Source organism: Labrus mixtus, chromosome 1 (assembly GCF_963584025.1).
Source record: "Labrus mixtus chromosome 1, fLabMix1.1, whole genome shotgun sequence".
Lineage (NCBI taxonomy): Eukaryota > Metazoa > Chordata > Actinopteri > Labriformes > Labridae > Labrus > Labrus mixtus.
Genome location: NC_083612.1, coordinates 10,447,526 through 10,473,091, shown reverse-complemented (window position 1 = coordinate 10,473,091; position 25,566 = coordinate 10,447,526). Strand labels below are relative to the sequence as shown.

General features: G+C 42.7%; 1 protein-coding gene across 3 annotated transcripts in view; it reads left to right on the top strand.

Annotated features, from left to right (window-relative positions):
- The window catches only part of lrp4 (low density lipoprotein receptor-related protein 4), a 119,031-nt gene that overhangs the window by 46,078 nt on the left and 47,387 nt on the right, over nt 1-25,566 (top strand). For all 3 annotated transcript variants that reach the window (XM_061061543.1, XM_061061460.1, XM_061061617.1), the window contains exon 2: nt 6,490-6,636. In XM_061061543.1, the coding sequence (XP_060917526.1) occupies nt 6,490-6,636 (147 nt within the window). The remainder of the gene's footprint in view (nt 1-6,489; nt 6,637-25,566) is intronic.

The following is a 25,566-nucleotide window of genomic DNA, read 5'->3' as shown; positions in this document are numbered from 1 at the left end:
AACACCGGGAGATCCGTGTTTAGCCGAACAAATCTACAAGCAAACTAGAAGTGTGAGCACTTGCACAACTTCTCATGTCTTGCTGATTTAACATCTTTTTAACTACATTTTTAGGTCGTACTACACCACAGTTACTGCACATGTAGGGCATAAATCGTCAACTATTGAATTGATGCTCTTTGGCAGGGCTGGGATTCTGATTTGCTGAGTTTTTGCTTACTTTATGTCAAAAATGGACTTAAATCCTTTGTGTCATAAAATGTAACTGCTAAATATAACAGTGGTGTGACTTCAAAAAGTGAGCAAACATTTGACTTAAACTTTTTTAGTGCCCATCCAAAAGCTGGTGCTTATGTTATACTCAGATTTATGCCTGACAGGTAAACCATATGACTCAATAGACTCCTTTGCTTTTGTTTGACTCAGCATTTAATGGCTGCTGTACTATTTTTGTCAGAGAGCTCATAATCTGTCATGTATTTTGGGGATGGCAGTAGCTCAGTCTGCAGGGACTTGGGGTTGGGAACTATTAGGTTGTTGGTTCAAGTCTTGGCACAGACCAAAAAAAGTATGGAACTGGTTGCTGGGGGAGTGCCAGTACACTTCCTGGGGACTAATGAGGTCTCCATAGAGCCAGGCACACAATGTGCTCGGAGCTCTTTTTTTTTTTAGCCCAGCCTTCTTACTCTGACACCTCTCCTTTAGTGCATGTCCCCCTTAATCTCCTTCGGGATGAATACATCTTCTTCTTCTTATAATTTGGAAAAAAAGCTCAGTCACTAACAAAGATAGCTCCGTGCAGAAAAAGTATTGTTTATTAGACTCAATGGAATAAACGTTTCCCCCATTGCAGTAAGCATATGCAGCTCTTTAAGTGACCGGTTCACCGGAGTCAATCTCATCTATTAGTTGTTTTTTTTTTCTAGTCCATTTGAATCAGGGACAGTGCAAAAAAAAACGTTAAGTCTCAGAAGAGAAGTGATGCTTTGTACCAGATTTAGCTAACTAGCTAATTTCCATCTGCTGTCCCTAATAGCGTTTGATTAAGATAGGAGCTTTAAAATGTAAATTTAGCGCCTCATTAACCCTTGATTAAACTTCAGCCAATGAGGTTCTTTAGCACCTTAACAACACCAGACCATACAACAAATTTGCTGAAAGACTTGCATTGTGAGAGTCAGCAAGGAGAAGCACGATAACATCAGAGAAGTTGAGAATAGTTATTCTGTACTCGGGCAGAATTTTGTCTCCGAGATGCTCGTGTTCAGCTCTTTACCTATCTCGGCTCTTCAGGCGCTTCAAAAAGGAAAATGAACAGCTCAGGCGATTGTGCCGCGCTGCTCCACTTAAACACAAAGTAAAAGATGTGTTGTTGCTAAACTTGCAATCCCAGCTCGAAAAGACCCACAGCGTCTTCAAAAGAGCCCATCATGTGATCTGCTATCTAACTGATGCATCAGAGGCTTGTCATGCCGGCGCTCATGAAAGAGCTGGGCTGCAATGCCTGGCTGCGGCTGCATGGTGTGTGTGTGTGTGTGAGCGTATGTGTGTGAGCGTATGTGGGTTTGTTTGTGTATGTGTGTATTTGTCTGCAATCTTACATAACAATCTAGTTATGAGTGAGTGGGTGTGATTGTCTCTTTACTTCTTAAGTAGGTTAAAGCTCTCATTGTAAAGGAGACCTTATTCCACACACACACACACACACACACACGCACAAACACACACACGTTTCTTAAATATTCATGTGTGTGTTTTGTTCTTTAACTTGTCTTTTCAGTCAGTTAACATCTGCATCCTCTCTCTTTAATCCAAGATCAGCCCTTGGGAATACTTTTAAGGATTGATTATGTTTTAGGGTTTGTGATAAAAAGAGCATTTTATCTTCCAGATGATACTGAAAGAGTAAGTTTTGCAGTGGCGAGTCTTGCAATCCAATGCACATTTGAGAACTTGACGCAATATTGGCACCAGTACGGGGATATTGTCCGTTTCACGACTGAAGAACAAGTTTTTATTTCTTCCTTCTTCAAACACACAGAACAACACCGTGGTGTTTTCCTTCCTTGAAGCTCAGTTTGATTTCGCTTGACCTTGAGATTTGGAGAGAGTGAACATGTTTGCCGTTTGCGAGGGGAATTACTCAAATGTTGAAGATTGCCTCAGTTTTTTTTTTTCATGTGTGAAGTTTAGTCTCAAATCTAGTGATCGAGTGAAGTTAAGATTGGACTCTATATATGGCAACAAGTTATAGCAACAGATACATCAGTCAATCATCAGTCTGAGAGAGAGGGGTGTAAGAAAACATCTGTACACTTGAGGACTGAATTTGTGATCCACTATACCGCGTTGAAGACACTGAGCAGATTCTGCAGCGTCAGTGTGCACAGCGCTCCGTCTTCTCCGTTGTGATTTTGTTCGTCTGAAGGGGATCGTTCACATCGTGCATACAACGGGGTTACTATGTCTTTCAAAGCTTGACGTGTGCTGCCTTTGGGCTCTTTCAAAAATAGACTCAGCGCACATTTGGAGTGACACTTCTTAAACGGGCCAGAGACGATCCCAGGAGCGTGCAGTGGAAACACAACCATTGACTGAATGAGGACTAAAAGGTAGCGCACACGGACCCTGTGGAATCAAAAACTCTACCCCTTGACAATTCTCTGGCTGTCATCTGTCCATACATTACTGCCATGAGTCTCTGGCTCATGCATGTGCGGTACAGTGTGTATGATGGTTTCCCTCTGAACTCTGTAAATGTCTTCAGCTTTGGTCGGAGTCAGTGGCTTCTGCTTTTTAAAGCATGTTTGACAAACGCACGGCCTGTGATGTGGCTCCATGTTGACACAACTTGTGCTCCAGCTCACAGACTGTAATTTAGCTCAGTGCAAACCCGCGTACACAAATATCTGGATAAAACACACACATGCTTAAAATTACAAATCCAGCATCGCTCACAACACAGCAGTGTAAGCTGAGTGTTGTAGTGAGGAGGAGTCAGACTTAGTGAGGGATTTTCAGGACTAAGTTTGTACCTGTCTGTCTCTGTGAGGGTAAACGACACCCCCCCCGTCCCCCCAGGGGTCCAATGACTACAGGGACTACAAACAGCACGAGAAAATTAGAAAGGCGACTCTAAAGACAGGAAGAGTCGGATGACGACATCCTTATTTCCCTCCCATTAGTCGACTGGAGGGAAGAGGGAAAAAAAGTGGGGAAGAGCAGAGAAGAAGGGAGGCGGCTGAAGGGGAAGTGTGTGAAGACGGGATGGTGGAAAGACAAGAACGAGGAGAAAGAGAGGGGAATGAAAAGAAAGAGGCCATTAATTTAGTGCTGTGGGAGGGATCTGAAGGTTACTGAGCTCTCTCTGCCAGGCCCTCCTGGGTTGACTGATGCCTTTGTGAGGAGGCCAGGAACCACGCACACACACACACACACACACACACACACACACATCCATACACACATCCATACACACATGCATGGTTCCAAGAAACTCTGGGTTTGTTGCGGCAGGCTAGTTTCAGCAAAATAGACACACACACACACACACACACACACACACACTCGCACACACACACACACACACACTCACACACACACACATACACATGCTAAGACACGCACACAGATGGTCATTAATGGGCTTCAAAGTGAGGGCTAAATGGGAGACATTTATTTATTTCCTCTCCTGGATGTGATTTGCTGTGATTTGTCTGAAGATGTGTTGACTCAGTATTTTTTTTTTTTAATGGGCTCTAGTCGTAAATCAGGGCCGTGTAAATGTTTGGACCGGTGTGTTGGTGTGTTCCACATTGTATTTTAGGATACTATGTTTGTCTGTGTACATATGCCAACAGTAAAGGCAAACGGGTCATATTAAAGGGCTGAAGGGCAAGCAGTGTGTTTGACTGAAGAAAAGAACAGGGTTTGACTTTGACCTTGGTCTGATGACACATGGTCCCAAGAAGCTGTCAAATGGCCTACGAATATTCATGTATGTGCTTCCCTTTGGCCACCGTCCCTATTTCTTCACTCTGGCGTTATCAGAATCTGATGCTTCAGGCTCTTGAAATGACCAAGCAACTTAAAAGGTTATCACAACTCACAGTGGTCGTGTTTGTATTGGTTAGTTTGCTCTTTCTGTATCATTTGACATCAGGTTTTTCATTGGTCCACCAAAAATGTACATTGGCCAGCAAATGAAGGGGCTTGGTGGCCTTTGGGGCTATTTTTTTTTTTAAATGTTAGCATCTATCATTACTAAGTTTAATCATGTTGATATTTTCTTATGTTATTTATTTTCAATCAACATTAATATAATGTTGTGTAAAACGAAGGGTTGCTCAATATGTGGCCCGTGATAATATCATGATACAGTGATTCTGACATCTCATAATTGAACATAACCGTATCTGATTAACTGGTTATAAACGGCCTCTAAAAAATGATATAAGTGCATGATTTTGTCCTTATCCTTAGAGAACTTTTGAGGGGAAAATCCACCAAATAAATCACTTTGTGCAGGTTTGAAAAGTTTCCTAGTTATCAATAATGATGATCTCTCCTGGAAACAAATTGAAACGATTCATTAAAACTCCCACTGACAAGTTAAAGCGACCTGAAGCTGTGCAGCTGTGTACGCATGGCCGTCATCTCATTTTACACACACAGCACACGTTTCTACAGTATGTCCCGACAGACGATATTCATTTAATGAAAGTCATTCATATTAAGATCAGGCATGTTTATTGCTCTCTTTGAAGGGCCAAACATGTCCAGTTAAAGCCATATCCATCACTAACACAATAACACAGCAGTATGACCACAGGGCAGAGGGTCTGTGAAGTCCTGTTTGTACACGCTGACACAGCGTGCGGCTGTATGGACTTAATTAAACTGTAGTTTATAGAACAAAGCTCTTTGGAGACGGGACAGAGAATCTGCATGGCAGAAGGCAGTGACAAAAAAAAAAAGATGCGTATGTGATTAACTTTGTGAAACAGAGAAGGCAGCACATGAACAGATCTGAGTAAAGTCTCATGTTCTGCACACTTGGGGGGGTGGGCCGTCCCCCTAATATAAGGTAGGGGAAACACTGCATTATAATCTTGGGTTTAGAGATGAAGACTTGGACGTTGGTCACATGTAAGCCCAAAAAATATGGTACTAGAGTCTTAATACCCTGAAGACCTGAAATTAAGACTTACAAGGAAAACCATTAACTCTCTGATTTTGACAAATGTTATGTACCAGGATTAAAATTAGGCTAAAACTGTAAAAACGTGATGGTAAAATCAGGATTGAGACCTGAAATACTTCCTGTGGACTTGCAAATTCCCCCTAGGGATTTGAGACTTTAAAGTCCATTGGAGGCCTTACTTGAACTTTCTTTGACAAACTTCACGTTTCAAAGATGTATTTTTGGGCTTTTTTGTGCCTTTATTGGAGAGATAGGACAGCGGATAGAGTTGGAAATCAGGGAGAGAGAGTAGGGAATGACATGCGGCTGGATTCAAACCCGGGCCGCCTGCTTGGAGGACTACAGACTCGATACATGGGGCGAGCGAACTAACCACTGCACCACCAGCACCCCAACAAACTTCATGTTCGATCCTAAAAGATTCACTGTATCATCAAATCGGATGATTAAGACTGCAGTTGTTAGCATTGAACCAGCAATCTTGGGACACTAAATGATCTCTTTGTCTAAAAAAATCTTTGTTATCTGGTGTTGTCTGAACTAAGAGCTGTTCGGTTTGTCTATTAAAGAGAACCTTCTAGTTAATTGTATGTCATTAAGGCTCGATTGTCTCTTATAAGTACTTACCCTAGCAAGAAGATCTTTAGACTTCTGACACATATGTGGGCAGTGATTTAGAGAGCTTGAACCAAGTTAGTTTTTAGTCTGCCTGGAGTCCCAGACAGAAGCATTAATCAAAAAGACAACCACTTTAATGCAACATTGTACAACTATTTTACCTTCAAATCATTCCGACGGTACGCTGACTTGTAATAGGAGGAAAAGTGCCTCTTACACCCTCACTTTGGTTGGGCTGGTGCCGTCTCATGAGACGTTTGAAACACTTTACGGCACTAGTTTATGTTCAGGAGGCCCTGAAATCGAACGCCTCTCTCTTGACTGGTCGTACGTAGCTCGGTATTTTCAGTCCTGACATCATGAAAGTGGCAAAAACAAAAGCAAGAACCCACATGGTTAGAAGACCACAAAACCACAGTCCTGTCATGTGTGTTAAAGCCCTCCTTCTCTGACTCCATATGGCAGCCTGCACCCCGTCTGTGTGCTGAATGTTTTCAGGCAGGCTGCGGTTTTTATCCTTAAAGGTTCCACCTGTACATATAACCCTTCAACCTCAAGTCAGTGATGCAGAAATGAAGCGATGGGGAAATGAGCCATTCATATATAACCATTTTCTTTCCTTCCACTAAAGAAGATGTCTAACCCTGTCTCCCTCTCTGTGTGTGCAGGGGTCCAGGGCAGCGCTGAGTGTTCATGTGGGAAGAACCACTTCACTTGTGCGGTCAGTGCGTTCGGGGAGTGTACCTGCATCCCCGCCCAGTGGCAGTGTGACGGAGACAACGACTGCGGCGACCACAGCGACGAGGATGGATGCAGTAAGTTCCCTATCCATATCAGTCTCTGTCACCCTCCTCGTTCTCTCTTTAACTTCTCTTTTTGTTTCCGTTTCACTGTGATGAGCAGACGTTGATCCATCCAGTCTGGATGTTGAGCACTGATGGAAGTGGCAGCCAAAGCTAAAGATTCTCTGTAAACTAAACACATCAAATGAAATCCCTCCAGAGTTAGACTTTGTTGTTTCCAAATTCGACGGACTGATTGACTTCGAGGTGGTTTTGAGGCCAAAGTACTTTTGCATGATCCATGTGTCTAGCTCTTACTGTCTGTTGCTGTTAAAAAATTGAGGTTTTGGATTTCCTTGTTAAAAATGTCCAAATCCTGGCCTCCAATCGTTCCAGGTGCAAAGTGCCAAATGTAAACAAAACACATGACTGACCGTGAGAAACTGATGAGTGTTTGGCAAATGAGAACACAATTAAACTGTCGACAGTGCCGCCTTCTTGCGTATGTTAAAAAAGATACAGAAAACGATGCATCCTCATATCCTAAAATGACCCCGGATACAGAGGAGATTTAGCATTTAGCATCAATTTACAAGCCGGACAGATTTGACAGTATTGTATCATTTTAATGAAATCCAGCCAAATATGGTTAATCTCATTGATGGTTTACCACCGTCAGCGTGTTTCTAAATGGCTGCTGTCAGTGTTGTGATGAGTGTCTTCCTGAAGTCAACCGAAATGGAATTTTTGGGACCGATACCGATATTGGGGAGAGAGAAAAATCCGATACCAATATATCGGCCGATATCTTTCTTAGATCTATGTTTGAAACGTAGAGATAGATAGATATACACATTTATTGTGTTGATTGCTGAAATGCAGTTATCAAACACTTGTGGAAAAGATATATAATAAGAAGACGAGATGGGCGCATCAAGAGAGTGCTCTGGAGAATGATGATGCTTGTAGTAATCCATATAGCGCCCTCTGCTGTTAAAAGAGAACTGCTAGTGTAATACAATGATGCTAAAATGAAATGCTTTTTGACTGGTGACTAGATCTAGTAATATCTGTATCTATGATAAAATTGGCGGATACCGATAGTCACTGGATAAGCTGTTATCGGCTGGCTGATTAATCGGTCAGGGCTTGACTTTTTCCCCCCAATGTACTTTCTCTACTTTGAGTTTCTGAAACGTTTAAATCCTGTCTTGTCTGGAAAACTGCATTGGCTTCCTCTGTCTTTGTGGTCCAGCTGAAATGATGCTTGACTAATTGGTGGGCGAATGAAGTTGGACGGAGAGTTCTGTGTGTAAGACAAACTAAGAAACGCAGCGCTCTCGTTTGTCTGATTTCAAACATGTGTTGAAGTTGCGTAAAGGAGCAGTTGTGTAATCGGCCATGTTTTAATTAGGAGGTTTCTAAAAGTTACTTTTGTTATAACTTCCCTTGATTAGTATAAACATGACTTTCAATAAGACGTTTTTTTTTTTCATTAGAAGAGAATATCTTCCATGACAGTCGCCAAATTTCTCAAATGTAAAAAGGTGAAGTACAAACACTGGCAGATGTTCCAGATTCCAGATCCAAATAAAACAGGCTTAAATCTTAAGAAAATTATGTGATTACACAGTGACTTAAGAAGTTAACAGATCTGTTCAGACGTTGGTATATTTTTTACTTACTTGGATCATCTGTGTGGCAGGGCGCCACACTCAAAAAAGATATTTCTGTTATTCTAATTTGATTTTAAAGACTCAGAATAGTTAGGCATTAACTCGATGCTGGCAGATCAACCAGCTGTGTTGTAAATGAGAAATTCTACACTGACTATTTCCATTGTCCCTTTCAGGCAAACTGTAAAGCACTTTGTAGCCCTTTGTTTGCTATACCAATAAAGGTTATTATTATTAAAGGTAATTTTAGAAAGCGTTTAAACTCCAGCCTCCTCATACGAGACTCCGGCTCTGTTGGCAGCTCCCTGATTCAAGTTTGTGTAAGTGCATGACTTCTGGGCTTTTACTAGAATTGTACAACAGTGCACAGCCAGAGTTTTCCTGCACAAACAGCGTGCAATAGTAAGAAGAAAAAATATAATTGGGTCCATATGGATCCCATCATCACCCAGTGAAACAGGGAATGGGTCACTGGTCCAGGCGGGGTTGTATTTCTGAAGCAGGAGCAGAACGAGGCGCTCAACGTGGTGCATGCCCTGTGCAGAAAAATGCTTGAGTGACTTCTGGCAACCGACTGCGTTTGGCTGGAGGGGAAGCCTTGGCAGCGCAGTCAGACAGGAGTATTTTCCTGCAGAGCATGTCAGTTTGTCAAGTGGAGGAGATCTTCAGCGCGCTTCTTTTGCACTTCTGTGTATCGATGTGAAATGTCGATGTGAGGGTCATCTTTTTTTTCTTCTTCCTGCTCGCTCACAGAGCAGAGAAACAGATGCTGCCCTTTTGTTTGACACCTACTAAGCCTCTTTGAAAGGTGTGTGTGTGTGTGTGTGTGTGTGTGTGTGTGTGTGTGTGTGTGTGTGTGTTGATATTCTTTCCCCATCACTCTTCCTCTGTCACATTATGCTAGTTGGAGGTCGGGAGACGGGATGCTAAGTGGTATTGATCTCCGGCCAGTTGAATTGTTCAGGGAGTCTGATCGCCGCGCATCGATCTGCGGCACGTCACTTATTTAAGGAGACACACGGAGGCAGCTGACAGATATCAGAGCTTCTTAGCTGGACCTTTCTAATCCATTAGTACTGTCTGATCGATCCTCCGCTCCTCTTTGACTCTCCTCACTTCATTTTGTAATCACAGAGCTCATATCACATTCATACTGTTGTAGTGGTTATCCATTGAGAGTAAAGCTATAACCCATCAGTGTCTCTACCTGAACTAACTATCCTGCTAACATCCCATCTCACATCGCGAGCACCTTAATCTATTCTTTATTTAGTCTTTATAGTAGGAAAATTGCCTTTGTTTGCAAGGTGTGCATTTCAAATAGCGGCTTTCTTGGGTTCATCTTTTTAAATTTGGAGCAGTTGAAAAAAGAAAGTGTGTTTGAAAAGTCTTGAATACTGGGATTCTTGAATCTACTCCCTGGCATCCTGCTGAGTGAATAAAGTGTTACTGAAATAATAAATAGACAAACATTTTGAATCTCAATGAGGAAATTAATCATGCAAATAATGCAGTGTTTTTTTTGGTCCATGGGGGGAAAGGAGCCTCAGGTTGGATTTGAACTCGAGCCGCCCGCTTGGAGGACTATAGCGTCCGTATGGGGCACTCGCACTAAAGCGCTACACTAATGGCCCCTTAATGTTCATTTTGTGGTTTCCTTTTTTTTTTTTTTTTTTTGCATTTTCGTAAAATGATGAATGTTTTACGTTTTGGACTGTCGTCGGATAAAATGATAATTTACCTTTTTACTTCAGCAAATGAGATGGATATGGACCTTTTTTAAAACGCCAGGATATCTCTGAAGGGTCCCAGCCCAATAAATTGATTAAAAACTTAAAGTAATTGTATTCATTTTTTTCTGCTATTAGCCATTAGGGAGAGTCATGTATTCTTAATAAACATACAAAGTGCAAACAATGGTACATCGATGGTAAAAGTGCATAAAGTGCACAGATTCCAATCATAACATTTAAAAAAAAAAAAAAAAAAGTTGATCTTTCAAAGTTACAGAGTGTGGAACATTAAAATAGATAATAAATAAATAAATGAACCATTGAGAAGCATGACATCAGCTTCCCAGCCCCCCCCCCCCCCCCCCCATACAAGACCTTCATGACATTTCAACAACCACATCAATACAAATCAAATCTGCACCCAAGAATCCAAACGACACAAAATGATACAATCCCAGGCCGAGTTTACAGCCTATTGAATGACTGTATTGATCCTCAGGTAAAGATTTGTAAGTGTGATATGTTTGCTATTTGACATGAAATAATATCTTTCTGCGTGTAGGCTGAGAGCCCGTTGATACAAATCTCACAGTGAGAGAGAGTCGTGTTTGTGGTTCACAGAGGGGAGATGAAACCCACGTGACTCGGTTTCTATTACACTGATTGAATTAAGCGAGTCCAATCGTAAAAAACAGAGGAGTGAAATTTTATGGCTGTAGACGACTGGTTTCTAAACGCAGAGAGGAATTGAATTTATGGAGGTTTCAATGCCGTGGTGCCGTGGAGGGAGAGCGGTTTCTACAATTCAGCAGGAACTGCAGACGTGTGTGTGTGTGTGTGTGTGTGTGTGTGACCGTGAGAATGTAAAATCACAATGAACACGCACAGATAAACACACAATGCTTCCATTCAGCAGAATTGCATCATTGTAGTCTGTGGCATCCCAACGTTGTTTGAACTTTAACATATTTATCATTTATACCAATTTAACCATTTCCAAGAGAAAGCACGATTGTCCTGAACATCTGACGGAATGTGTGTGTGTCTGTGTGTGTTTGTTTGTGTGTGTGTGTGTGTGTGTGTGTGTGTGTGTGTGTGTGTGTGTGTGTGTGTGTGAAACTGAAGAGAATAGAAGCAGAGGCACAGTGGCCGACTGTGTCCATGAAGCAATCTGTAAACTTCTCGTCCAATTAGGATGTGGGAGTCACTCGGAAACTGTTTAGTGCAGATGTGGCTGTTCTGTGTGAGGAAGTGAGTGTGTGTGTGTGTTCTTGTGTGCTGTGCTTGTGTTCCCCCATATAAAGTTTCATAGCTGCACTGAGACCAAAGAGGGAGTAGAGAGGAGCATGCATGACTTCTCTTTGTGCAATTATGTGTGTGTGTGTGTGTGTGTGTGTGTGTGTGTGTGTTTGAGTGAAGGATGAAATATGGGGTGTTGTGAATGTCAGTGCTGGAACTCTATCTCACTCAAAGGGAGTTGCTGGTGGTTGAAGGTGAGGAGGAAACGGTCTTTACAGCCGGCAGCTCTCCTCTTCACCCCATGTGTAACATCTGTCTGTTTATAGTGGACCACACTGGGTAAAGGTGAAGGAGGGGGGAGGGGGGAGGGCGGGGTCTATGCACTCTCACATGGTAACAATAAATCGTAATTAAGTGATAGTAGCGCAGTAGAACTCCCTTGATGTGCCGATTCTTTACATGCTTACTGTACGAGCAAATTCCACAATGTGCAGTCGTATGGGTCCTTCTAGAACCAGCTGTTTATACCCCACATGAAGTTTGTAGTCCTGCTAGCTGCCTGTAGGGTAACTGAGCCCTCAGCTTACAGTGTTAGCTGTGAACACACAGTGAGCGAGTCACGCTGCCCACCTCTACTGGTCACTTGTTGTCTTTAAGTCTTTCACCAGCACTCCACCAGCTTTATTTGCTTGTCAGTGTATATTTGTAAAATGGTAAATGGACTTGAGCTTGTAGAGCCCTTTTTCTAGTCCTTGGGCAAGACATGCCGACTACGCAGCGGGAGCAATTGTGTCCTGCCCAAGGACACATCGGACATGTTGCTGCAGGAGCTGGGGATCGAACCCTCGACCTACCGATTGAGAGACGACGACTCTACCAACGGAGCCACAGCCGCCCCAATTGTATTCTTTAAATGCATGATTAAGACCCAAGAAAGGGGAGAAGTTGTTAAAAAAAAGTGGCGCCGCCTGCCTGCTTCATGTCACTATGTATCCTAGCAAGTTAGTGCAGAACAGCGGTCGCTTGCTATACACAATGAACAGGGTCAAAATGTCAGTCTTGGTCACGTGCAATGTGTGACGGTGGTGTCTGCGCTCGTGGTCACTTGATGGCCTCATGTCTGAACTTTTTTATTCTGGTATTACTGGTCGCATCAATTTGAAAGGATTCAGCCCACTTTTTTACATGAATAAAATAGAAATGAAAAAAAAAACAACCATGCAGAGAAAACATACATAACAGTCATTAATAGTTACCAATTAAGAGTGACTTTAGAGAGTGAGGTCTGTAGAAGGATCGGGCATTATTTAAATCCAAAGGGAGCGGTGACGATGGGGCAGAATCCTTCAGTGAAAGTAAGAAGGTCTCGCAAAAGTCGACTGGACTTAAAAATGTCCGGCAATCGATCTCTGTTTGTGTGGCACCAACAAACGGAGGCTGCATTTCTTTGCACAGAAGTTAAGTCGATCTGAAAGGAAAAAAAAAAGCCTTCTGGCGAGCCCCAGACTTCCTGTGAATGAAACTGAAAATGGCTGCAGGTGTACATGCATCTCATTCTGTTCCATTATCCAGACTACATAGGGGGGGGGTTTGAGATCAACCGGTAAATCAAAAGCTTGCCCTCAGGCTTTAGTTTCTCTTCACCGTGGCAACCAGTTACAGACACTCCTATCACTGCAGACACCACGCGTCTCTCTGTCAATCTCACACTTCATTTTACTCTCACGTATTCAGAACAAGAATTGATTCACTGTTTTTGTATCTCATTTTATCTTTGAGTTTCTCGACCATGGTAGAGGTCACAGGAGGAATTTGATTCTTCACTCTTTGCGGTGCATGGAGGAGCATGTTACAGTGTCACACACCTCAAGGACAGGATACTAATTAGCCCTAATGAAATTTAATGACGGCATAACTCAGACATTTCATTAAATTAACAACACGCCTTTTTTCATGGATACAGCTGTCAGGGGGGCGTACATGGCTGCAGATTGCACACACTCACACTCACAGACTTTACTACGTTAGATTGCAAGCCAAATGTACGAGATGTGAGAGGCATGAAGAGCTGCCGAAATTAGAGGAATATACTGTGTATGTTTATGTTCTTGGCTCCTAGCTCTACTTTCATAAAGCCTCATAAGGAGAAAGAAGGTCACTCTGTGCAGCCGGTTCCTATGGAAATGGCAGCGAGTGCTTTTTGTGTTGAAGGCTGTGCAGTCAGAGAAGACAAACCAAAGTGGAAGGAGGATGAGGGAGAAGGACAAGGAATGTGATTAAAAAAAAAAAAAAAAAAAAGAAAGAAAAGATGCATGCATCCTGTTTTGGTTGTTAGTTTTATCAAACCCTCTTACGCTCTGTTCATAACCCACTGCAGCTCCTCGATCAAAAGATGTGTCAGGAGAGAGTCAGAGCTTCCTCTGAGCCAATCAAAACACAAACCTGTTTGTTTGGGTCTGTGTTTGTCTTCCACTTCAATAGGTATACTCCAGGGCTGCAAGATGAGTCACAATTTCATCATTATCTCATAATAAGGCCCCAAAATAAACATAGAAAAAGTCTGATTTCATTGCAATGAACAAGAATATGTAAATAATCAATGTGTTCTCACTTAGTACAGCCGTTTTCACACATGCACTCCTGACTATGTCTAACTTATTTCAGGAGGATAGGAGGACTACCCCTGCATTTCAGTCATTCTCCTGGTGTGTTTTGCGGTAGATCAATGATTTTCGTTTCTGTTCCACCACAACGTTGCACGGGGTGCAAAAAAGTTTGCCCCTGCTTCCGTGCAGAACATCGGGGAATCGCCTTGCACGGTCCTTAGCTGTAGTTTTTGTAGGTAAATGTGCGATGTTTGTGTCGGACATGTCTGCATCAGCATATAAACAAGGAAGTGAGTCCGGTCAATGGTCACCAAACTTTGGTGACGTATGGCTCGCCGGGGGACTGCTATGATTGGTGAAACTCGCAGGGGGGTAAACTATTTTGATTGGTCAAAATTTGCAGAAAGGTTGCGGTGATCGGACAAAGTTGCAAGGTCGCCCAGAATTCACGGGGATTGGTTGAATTTGCGTTAATTGTAGCGATCGTGACACAACTTCCTGGAGGGACTGATGAAAAACCTCCCTCCCCCCCCCCCCCCCCCCATATAAAAAAATGAGTAATTTCTAAAACACCAGTCTTCAACAGAGACGGGTTGGTGCTGCAGGAAGAGTTGCCCATAGCTTATCCATAGCTGGTGCTCAGGTCCAAGTGCAGCTTTCCTCAAGTGTTCTGTGAAGCAACAGTCTAGAAAAACAAACAACCAGGCAGCTTCCATGTTGTTCCTGTTCCTGTGAGCTTTCCATTATATCACAAGTTGTTCATCTTGTTTATCAACTCCCCACATAAATCATCCCAACAACATTTAGAACAGTTGAACTTTTGACATCAGTGCGTCTTCCATGTCAACTGTGAAATCCTTTTTTGTGGTTACGTGATCTAATTAAAGTTTATGGTGACGTGACACGAAGACAGTATGAGGCCTTCAGATGCTTTCATGTTCTGCCAACAGCCACCACTGTTGTGGAAACCTCTGATAAATATGTATTTCTGTTTATGCATGTGCATAACTGTGCATGAATGCAATGCAGGCTGATGCAGAAGTTTAGTTTCAGCTTTTTTAATGAACGGATAAATTGACTCGCTGGAACAAACATTCAGATATGACATTACGTGTGCAACTGGTCTACCCACAATGCACCAAGAGCAGTATTTTCCTTTCGAGCGTGGCCTTGTGAACTCTGCCCTGCAAGCAGACAAAGCCAACACTCTAATTGAGTCTGACTCATGTTTTTGTCTTCTCTCGTATCTTATCTCGCTCCCAATTTCCTGATCTCTCCTCCCAGTTCAAGGCAATAGAATTTATGATCAACACACTGAAGCACTGTTCATAACAACAGTAGCACACACACACACACACACACACAATCACACACACACAAACACACAATAGATAAGAAGTGGCAACCTCGGAAGACTTCTTCATCTTCAGTTATTTCACCATCCGTCTCCTCCCTCCTCCTCTTCCTCCTCCCTTCCTCCCTCGCTGTTTCTGGTAATCCTTCCAGTTATTTCTCTCCCTGCATTTCACTTACACTGAAGTAAGCATGACATGACACGCACATACACACACACACACAGATACACACACACACACACACATACACACACAGATACACACACACACACACACACACTATCACACATATACTTACAAATGCAGGGGCACACTGCTGGAGTCCCGCTGAGTTGAAAGCAGCCGGGGTTATGAAAGAGTAGATGCTCTTGGCCAGAATCGAGGAGACGAGGCTGCAGAGGAGATAGAAGTTGTGTGTGTGTGTGTGTGTGCTGTTGGGGTGGGTGTGAGATGAAATGGAAGAGGAAAATCTCTGTTGTGCGTGATTGAAGGCGCTGCATGATGTTTGGTTTCCTCTGCCGTCGGCTCACACGAGTGTGTGAGGTTTGGGAAACGGGTGTGTACTTTCAACTCCAACACACACTCACAGGTACACACACAGACACACGTACACTTGTACTTGTGTGAGGACCCTCCATTGGATGCATTTCAGGATATCTGTCAGGTAAAGCAAGGCCTCCTGTTGGTTTTATATTTACCATATTTATGAGAAGAATCCATTTGAACTGCGGCTCATGAATTCTCACCCATGCTGACATTTAAGAAAGAAGTTTGAGGCCTGTGGAAGTTACTTCATGCCAAACTATAAATATCTTATTTTTCAGCAACTTATTTTATTCTTAAACACTGTTCAAATGCAGGAAACACAGAATCAGTCACTATTTCTAAGAACAAATTCAGGGCTCTTAATGTTTAGGGTCAACCGATATATATATTTTTTTCATGGCTGATACTGATTAGTAGTAGTTTATGACAGATAACAGATATTTGGAACCGGTATGCATTTGCATAAAACATTTATAGTTTGAAATATTACAAACTCCAATACAAGAATTTGTTTAAATGCTCAGTCAGAAACTCTCCTCTTGCTTCAGGCTGCTCTCGTCTCTGTGGATGTCAGAGGAACCCAGGCTTCAGTGTTGATTGGCTATTGCTCGTGTAAGGTCTACTCTAGCCAATCAGAAGGTGTTGTGGGCGGGACAATAGGTGAGAGAGAGTGGTGGGTCAAAACAGACCCAGAGGGAAAGTTGCGCCTGCAGTGCAGCCAATATAGTATAATTAATCATTTAATCTGCATTCAGATAGAACAGATAATTAGCCAAATGCTGAATATCGGCCCCCGATAATAGGTCAGGCCGATAGCTGAGGGCCTACTAAAAATAACTCTGGATGACTCCTACTTAAAATGTTTTTGGTTAAATAACATCAGTTTAAACCTTAAAAATATACCTGTGATCATACGTTAGAAATGGTCACAGTGTCCTTACTCAAGATGGCTTAAAAAAAACTTCAACTAGTTCTCACAAGGTCATTCATACAAACTCTCACACACACACGTAAACCACCAAAAATAAGAAGTACCCCCTCTGTGCTTTAATCTCCACTCTTTGGAGTTTTAGCCAATCAGAGAGCAGCTCTGACTGCTGGAGTTCTGCCGATCCGAAAATGCAGGAGCGCAGAAGATTAGGACCCCATCCCTTCCTTCTCAATGTGTCAATTTCTCTCTCTATCCCTTCATCTCTGCCTCCCTCCATACCTCCCTCGGCCTCTGCATCCTTCTCCTCTCTGCCCTCTGACTGCAGGAAACCATGCGAACCCAACTCTCCTTTCTTTTGACACAAGACTTTCTCATTTATTTCTCACCATGGGGTCGAGTTTAGTTTGTCTCTTTCTTCTCGAAGTCTTGTTGCTTTTCCTTTTACCCTGCGTCAGTCTCAGGATATGACCCGGGTTTGTTTGGACACATTAACATAATCCTCCTCTTCTCTTTCTCCATTCTCCTCCAGCCCAATGCTCCCTCTGTGCTCTCCTCCGCCTCCTTCCTAAATATTTACTCCCTGCTCAGTAAATGAGGCGGGCACACTTGTTCACACAGAGGAGGACATGATTGGATGCTGATTGAGGGCAGAGAAAGGGACAGGAATAAGTCAAGAGACAAAGAGCGGGCTGCTCTCGGGTCTGGCTTCACCTTTTAATACGCTTGTTTGAGCAGGTTTTAAATATGCTCTGCATGTGAGCTACAAGAGGAGATGGATAAAGGTTAAAAAGCCTTTCTATACAATTGCGTTTCTCAAACATTGTCAGATTATACTTTTTTTAATCGGAAAATTAGAAATACAGTGAAAGTACTGCAACAACATGCCTTGGAGGGGAGAAAGGGCGGTGTACATCTTGAAAGTTATTTTTTCCCACTCTTCATCCTTCCACCATTTTTCACCCCTACCATTATCCGCTGTCAGCATAAAGTTGAAAGAACGAGGCTGCGGAGACGCAGCACAGTGGTTTATCCTCCTCTGTGGCGGGACTTTGCTGACCTTATTAAAGCAGCAGTCGTTTGCTTCCCGGTTTTGACAGCTACAAGATAAACAGAGGAATTTACTCGGTGCTTTGTTCACAACACAAAGTCTTCTTTCCTGAATGTGTGTCTCCTGGCAAATCATCGCATTGCTAAGGCAACTCTTGTCTTGTTTGGCTTGGAGACCTTGTGTTGTGCTTTCTGTGGATAAAAATGGTTTCTGCTGTGTAGAGACACTTTTCAATCAAGTGTTGGAATCAGTGTTACCGTGCGGCTCCACGGGTTTCCGACGATGTATAGCATATCAGCGCTTTCTTTTCATTTCCTATGGAGAGCCGGAGAGGTGGTAGAGCTGTGCGTATTGGGATCGTTGTGGCGAGCTTCGAGAGGGGCTCCATTTCACTCGCCAGACAAGAATAGAAAATGAGTCCAGGGACTGTCCCGACTAGACACGCGTTTATCCAATCGGGTGCATTCATTGAGGCTACGTCACCTATTGCTCAACCTATAGTGAAAATCTTGGCTATCAAGAGTGGGTGGAGAGGTCCAGGAGAAAATCGGAGCAAGCAAGACCACTTTTCAGTGAGTATACGCCCATCAAGCGGCGAGTTGAGTGCGATCCCTAGCATCCTCACCTGAAGCAGTGGAGCCCTATGGTTAGTCTGATGAGTCATGATTTGAAACTCAAAAGGATTTTTTTGGCCTCTTCTTTGCCTTTTATTGGACAGAGACAGCAGATGTTGGGAGGAGAGGGTTGGGGATTACTCTCAGCAAAGGGTCGAGGTAGGATTTGAACCCACGACTGCTGCAATGAGGGCCAAAGCCTCTGTACATGGGGCGCTTGACATAACCGCTAGTTGTTTTAAAGCTTACTATAATGAGTTTTAACAGCCAATGAAACAACCCCAATTTAACACCAGTGGCTCCAAGTGACCTACAATAGCAAACAAGGCTAGAACTGAGAACATTTGACTGTTTCTATTAGGTTAATACTAATGCCTGTCAGCTGCACCAGTGTCACAGGATCTGATCCGGACAATGCAAACCTATGGCATGAAGACTGTAAGAGACCTTTCCTTTGCTTTTCCCAGGCAACATTTCCCAGTTAATGGTGTGTAAACTATGAGGAAGGTAAACCTTTACTAAGTTTGACCGTTATCGTATTTCAGAGATTACATTTTTTATTGGCACTGAAGGATTTGTAATCATATCACCGCATGTCCTGCAAACAAGTCGTTTAAAGACAGAAGTTCTTTAAAATGTTGCATTTCTCCTTTTTTCTGCAAACACAATGAACATGCCGGTCAGCTCAAGACTCATGGCAATCACCTATAGCACCTCTATAGCTACCAGTCCAATTTCCAGACAAGGTCTACACCGGGAATTGAACCAACGACCCTCCAGTTCCTAACCCAAGACTTAGCTACCGCCTCCCCCAATTGCCTTTAACACACGAGAAAGAGATGAACTGGGATGTCTGGTTTGAATGAATGTGTATTTGTCATGGCCATCCTTGGACCTTACCTCCACAGATCAGATTTATTTATTTTTTTACAAAAATATTTGACTGTTGAAGTAATGCAGCTGGAGTATTTTGGGTTTGTGCCCAACAACTAGATAGAGCCAAGTGGGAAATGGATGGATAATTTGGTTTGATTTACAATTAGAAAAACTGGCAACAAGAGAAGAGATTCTCCCCACGACTATTAAATCACTCTCGTAATGATATGAAGACGAGTGTGTAAAGCACTGTGTATCGCTTTTCTTCATTTCATATCACTATAATTCACAGGCATGTATCCACAGTGTTTTCTTTTTGAGTTTTTTGTGACAGCCAGACAAAATCAACAGATCGCAGACGTCGCCTCAGGCTCCAAAAAGGTGCGGTATGCCCTTAGTAACTGTTGGGAAATGTATTTGCATAGGTTAAATATTTAATCCACTTATTGAAATGATGATTTGAGGTTGTTAGTTGCAGCCATAGAACAGACATCGCCTTAAAAAATTAAAAAATACTATTCATCACCTGCCAGATGAAAGTGTTGATTGAAAAACTTGATGAATCTGCGATTTCAGGTTGAGGGTGTTTTTCATTCAACCTGCTTGATGTTTTTCCAGCTTTCAATCAAAGGATTTAGCCTTCAGCTCATTTGGTGACTTGTTGATTGTCTCCCTCACAGTTAGAGAGTATAGGTTGAGACTTTGCAAATATCTGAAACAGACAAACACATTCACTTAATGTCAAAGAACCAGACAGACGACCGCAGCTATGTTTGCTTTGGTTGAATCACTTTTTTGTATGCCAAAGTGCACGTGTGTGTGTATGTGTGTGTGTGTGTGTGTGTATGTGTGTATGTGTGTATGTGTGTGTGTGTGTGTATGTGTGTGTGTGTGTGTGTGTGTGTTTGCAAGTTTTTACCTGCATTCACTCTTTTCTTTTCACATTGTTCTGTTCTATGAAATCAAGCCTGCAGTGACACACAACCTTTTCTTTCTTGTCTTGCTGGTAGTTGAAGGACTGTCCCTTTGATCCAGAGAAAAGATATCTTGACTCTGCCGGGAAGATAATCTAGAATCTGATATGAATGCCCCTAATCCCCCCCACCCCCCACCCCCCCTTAAAGTGTTGGTTTAAGTGATAATGATCTTCAATCTACAATTTAGGCTCATACACTGTAGTTAAAATGTGGACAAAGCCATTTTGAAATCGCCCACCAGTTAATGGACTCATGATTTGAATGAAAGTGTTTTAACTACAACCAAATTGTTAATTTGAAGCCTGAAGTGAAAATATTGGGATGACATAGTGCCTATAGTCTTAAAGTTGCTTATAGAAAAAGACTTGAAGGTACAGTAAAGCTATTCAGATGGTAAGAAATACGCTTATTTTTTCGATTCCATACGACTTGACTTGTTTTTATAACAACTGAAGTCACCAGCTACCAGAGGTGGGCAATATGACCTAAACATGTACATCCCTTTTTGTGCTCTGTTGTTATCTTGTTATATTGAGGTATTACAGATTAAAAGGGATCATACATTTAAATGCATGGTCAAGCACTATGACCCCCTTCTCCCTCTAAATAAAGCCTGTGCTATGATTCTCAAACTCATGTCTGTGAATAACATCACAGAAAGACACTCTACTTTAGTTTCTGTGTGTTCAGTTCTCAGTATGTTGTAGCTCGAAACTGAATCTGTGTGGTTTTATGTTTCATTTCTCTCCTGCTGAGTTGTGTTGAGTTGCTACTAAAAAAAGGTATTTCCTGATATGGTTTCATAATAATAACATTCTAACAGCATAGCAACTGGAGACTTTTTATTTTGAAGAACTTGTCGGAAATGTATCGTTGAATGAACTAAGCTTTAGCGGAGCTACAATTAGTGGCTACTGTACGGAGTTATAGTATTTACAGCTGCTTCTTTGACCACGATCAGAGCCACAGCCTTCTTCTTTCAGTCATCCTGGACTTGAGTTAGCCATGAGTTGAAACACACACATTTAAGCCGTTGTTCGAGACGTTATAATGGAGATGCAAATGCTGGGCAAGGCTCAATACAAACCAGTGGATCCATCCCAGCTCAAAGCCTGTGTTAAAGCCGCCGACAGAGACACTCTGCAAAGTGAGCAATGTGAAGTTATTGGCAGACCTCAAACTTGTAGAAGAGAGAACCCACGTTTACCTGATTGTTGTGCTGTAGTGCATCGTGTTCACTGTAAATGACACCCGCTCCGACACGGGGGGAAGGTGGTGCCGTTTGGTTAGTGAGCGTGTAGGTCAGTGTGGATCAGCTCAGTGTCAGAATGAAACATAAAGAAGGGTCTTGAGTCCGAGCTGTTGTCTGTCACACATCACTCTGTTATGCTCCTTTTATTTACCTGCCGACGTGCCTGGTTTTGATCTTGGTCCACCATGGTTGTCTTGACGGCATCAGTGTTACATGACCAATTGCATGTGTTAAACCGGTAATGACGGTATAGCGAAAATCCGTTTTGTGGCAGGAGTCAAACAGCTGACGGTATTGTTACTGGTTTACCACCCCCTCCTAGCAACTCACCATTACGCTGTTAATGGTTTAAGATGCCTCTGCATTGCCATTGCTGTAAAGCGTGAAGCTGAGTCCACTTCTTAGACATCTCTGATCAGGCCTCTATTTTCACTTTCAGACATAAGATATGAAACCATCAATAGAGAAAGCCACATGAATTACTCAGCACTTCGAAACTGAACTTTTTTACTCTCAGCCTTACTGCAGATTTCTACAAGGTTGTGAAAAGTGATGTGGGGATATGAAGGGTATTTTTCTTCCAATTTTTTTCCTCACTCCTTTTGACCATCACGGCTCAAGGTTGTCTCTTTATATCTTTTCAAACCCTTCCCTTTTATATTTTTCATGTCTTTTAAAAGCTGCATTTCTGCATGTTATCCTCATCCCAGTTTTTAACATTTACAACCAATCATCCCTGTCCAGTAAACTCCTCGAGCAGCCTGAGCAAAAACAGCCGAGTGAAGTGTGGAACACGACCTTCTGCGTGTGGGTGTCCAAAAGAACGAGGCACATTAGGTAACATTAGAGGAATGATTACTACATCCAGCCAGTAACAGATAATCATGAAAGTCTCTAAACGTCATCATTAGACTGCATTAGAGTATTTCCTGTCATTAAGCCTCTTCAGGGGAGAACGTGTGGGTTCTCTGGGTGACAGGATCCGAGTGTGCGAGTGTCAAACGCCCGGCAGAGATTTGTCATAGCAACAAGCAAATGTTTCTGCATTAATCTGCCTTGAAGGACGGTAAAATGTCTCGAGACGATGGTGTCATTGCAACTGTTACATTTCACTCAGCGCATTTGAACTGAACTTAAGAGCATGTTTTCATGAAGCTTGATGCTTAAAGCTCTCTTAATTGAAGAGGGAAGTGGTTATTTATTTGTCGGATATAATTGAAAGTGCTCAAAGTTATTTGATCAAATTGAGAAATGAATAAAAGAAGATTACATTGGCACCGCTTTGACCGAGCACACCATAAAACACTTCTTACACATGAGTCCTTTTGAATTAATGCTATTTAATTTGGCTTGATGTCCGCCTCTGAAAAGCTCCTATTACATTAACAGAATTCTGCACAGAGTTTTTTTTTTCGATTTGGGTCTCTGAATGCAGAGCGGCGTTGAGGTCGGTGAGAGGCGGGGAGGTCTGTTTACTGCAGAGGTGGAGGAGGACGGAGGGAGCCCATCATACAGGCCCCGCCGCCGCTGAACACGCTGCCAAGAAAAACTCTGCTGGCATTACCACTCCGCTCCGACGGGCTAAAATATGCGCTGGCTACCGACCAGAGCTGCCTAGAATCAGATAAGTAGCCTCTGTCGGGACCGGCTATGCGAGAAAAATAAAGAGTGAGTAGAGGAGGAGCGGCTGATATGGATGAGAGGGGGCAGAGGGGATTAGATGGAGGAGAATGATGTTTGGGAAGGACAGGCTGTAGATGCTTCTCAAAGCTGAAGTATATATATTTTAAGCCCTTTTTAAATTATTAAAATATCCTGCACAGTGTTTTTTCACCATGTTATGATCAGACTCTGTGTCAGTGATGCACATGGAAAGTTATTCAGTTACATCAATGCTGTTATGACCAGATCTTCTTTTGGAAGTGTGTTGTTACTGGACACATGCTTTTATTGTTTGTTTTAATCATTTGTATAATTACCACCACTGTAGATGCAGCTTAATTTAATATGCAGCACTTGGTGTCCAAGACAAATTGTGGCCGCTGTGGCTCAGTTGGTAGAGTCTGTCCTCACTCAACCGGAAGGTCGGGGGTTCAATCCCCAGCTCCTGCAGCCACATGTCCAAGTTACTCCCTCTGCTTCATCATCAGCATAGTTCCAGCTGCTGTCTCTTTAAGCCCCCCGTGCCCCCTTCTTCTGATTGGTCAGATCTATGGAAGCCTTCTGGGTGGCCAAAGTCTGCAGGGCTACCAACGGCTTACACAGAGGCTTGAAGCCGTCGCGTGAAATTCTTGGTTTATTATCGGTGAACTTTTGCCTGATTTGCAGAACAAGACGTTTAGCGCCCTCCTCAGACTGATCCTGGGATTACTCCAACATACGTTAACTTCATGATTTAAAACTTTGTCCACGTTTAGTATGGGCAACCAGCATTGTACGTTTTAAAATAGGGATTGGCTCATAGGCTAGTTAAACACACTACAGATGAACCACAGTTTTGAATTGTTTCCCGTGGAGAGGACAGCAATCTGAAGGTGAACCCACCAGTTGTGGACTGAAATATAAAGCTCCCTGGACATCTTTTCATTACACTTGAAGACTCCTCTCTCTCTGGAGTCCACATCTGTTTTTCAGTCAAACACAGTGACCACCTCTCTCTCTCTCTTTTTTTTTTTCTCTCCATCTCACTCTCATGTGTCCATCCTCCCATCCGCTGGGCCGGTGTGATGAGTTTCGTTTAGGCAGATATATTGGTCCCATTAGAGACACTTGATTCAGCTGCTCTGTATAAGGAGAGGCCATTAACTCAGCTGCTCAAGGCCACTTAAAGACACACACACACACATACATCTTCTTAAAGACGTTGAACACATGCCGAGGCTGGTAGGACGTATATACTCTTGTTATACGTTCTTGTTGTATGTTACAATCAATAGAAATTAAAAACCAACAAGGCTTGTTATTTAAAGGTTGTAATCTGTGATAATATCATACAGTCACACAGTCACAGTCCCCCCCCCCCGCCCTCTCCTCCCCAGAGTTGATGCACATGTTTATGGTAGCCATGTCATGGACACTGAAGCTTCAGTGTTTAGCCAGCTCTGCATCAGTCTTGAAACCTCTCTGCGTTCTAACCTCGCTCCAATATTGATCCTGGTTTGACCACGTTTCTGCTCGTGGAGCTTATTAGAAACATGAAGAGGCTTTTTAATCCGGGTATATCTGAACCAGTTCTCTTGCCCGCTTCCATCGCTGCAACACCTGTTGGTTTGAATACCTGGTCTCATATCCGGCAAACTGTGTAGGGGTGCCTTTAAACAGTCTCCCTTCTCTGAACATTCAGGACCGGAATCAAATCTAAGAAGGAAGACATACTGAATGCCGCATTGTTAGCTTGCTAGCCTGTTTCCTTGATGTCAGATGATTTTGTCAGGTCATGTTGGCACCAGATCAACAGTGCATGCTTGTTTTCTTTCACTTTATCTTCCTCCTTCATGGTCCTTGATGAAAGAAGACTTTATGCACTGAGGACTGAGTAGAGAAAAGTCTTAAAAGAGATGATTTTGTATCAATGTTTGAGTTTGTCCTTGCAGAAATCCGTGAAAATCCATTTAAGTATCCTTCCCTTTAAAAATAAATCAAATGGTTTATCGTTTTAAAATAAACGATAAAGCCCTAAAAAGGCTTCCTCACCCAGATTACAACACAGATATTCTTCATAAACCTTCAGCACCTAAAACGTAAGGCAGTGGACTGGAGTTTGTGGTGCTTAAAGACCGAACACAACACCTCTGTCAAAGAACTGGGTCTGTCTAGTGTTTGTAATCCAGCCTTATCTCAGATGATCCATCAGAATATTGGAGGTGGACCTGCTGGAGAAATCTCACAGCAGGTCAGAAGAGTCTGCAACTCTAGAAATAATGTTTCATCCAAGGAGCTTTAACGAGGGACTTCTCGTTTATCACAAACTCGCCATTTCACCTCCAGATAACCCCCGACTCTACTCTCTCCATGTTTGACATAATGAGACCCCTCTGCCAAAAGGGAAACTCACAGATTTAACGTCTATTTGCGTCTACTAGAGATGAAATGAAAAGTTTGTGTTAATGA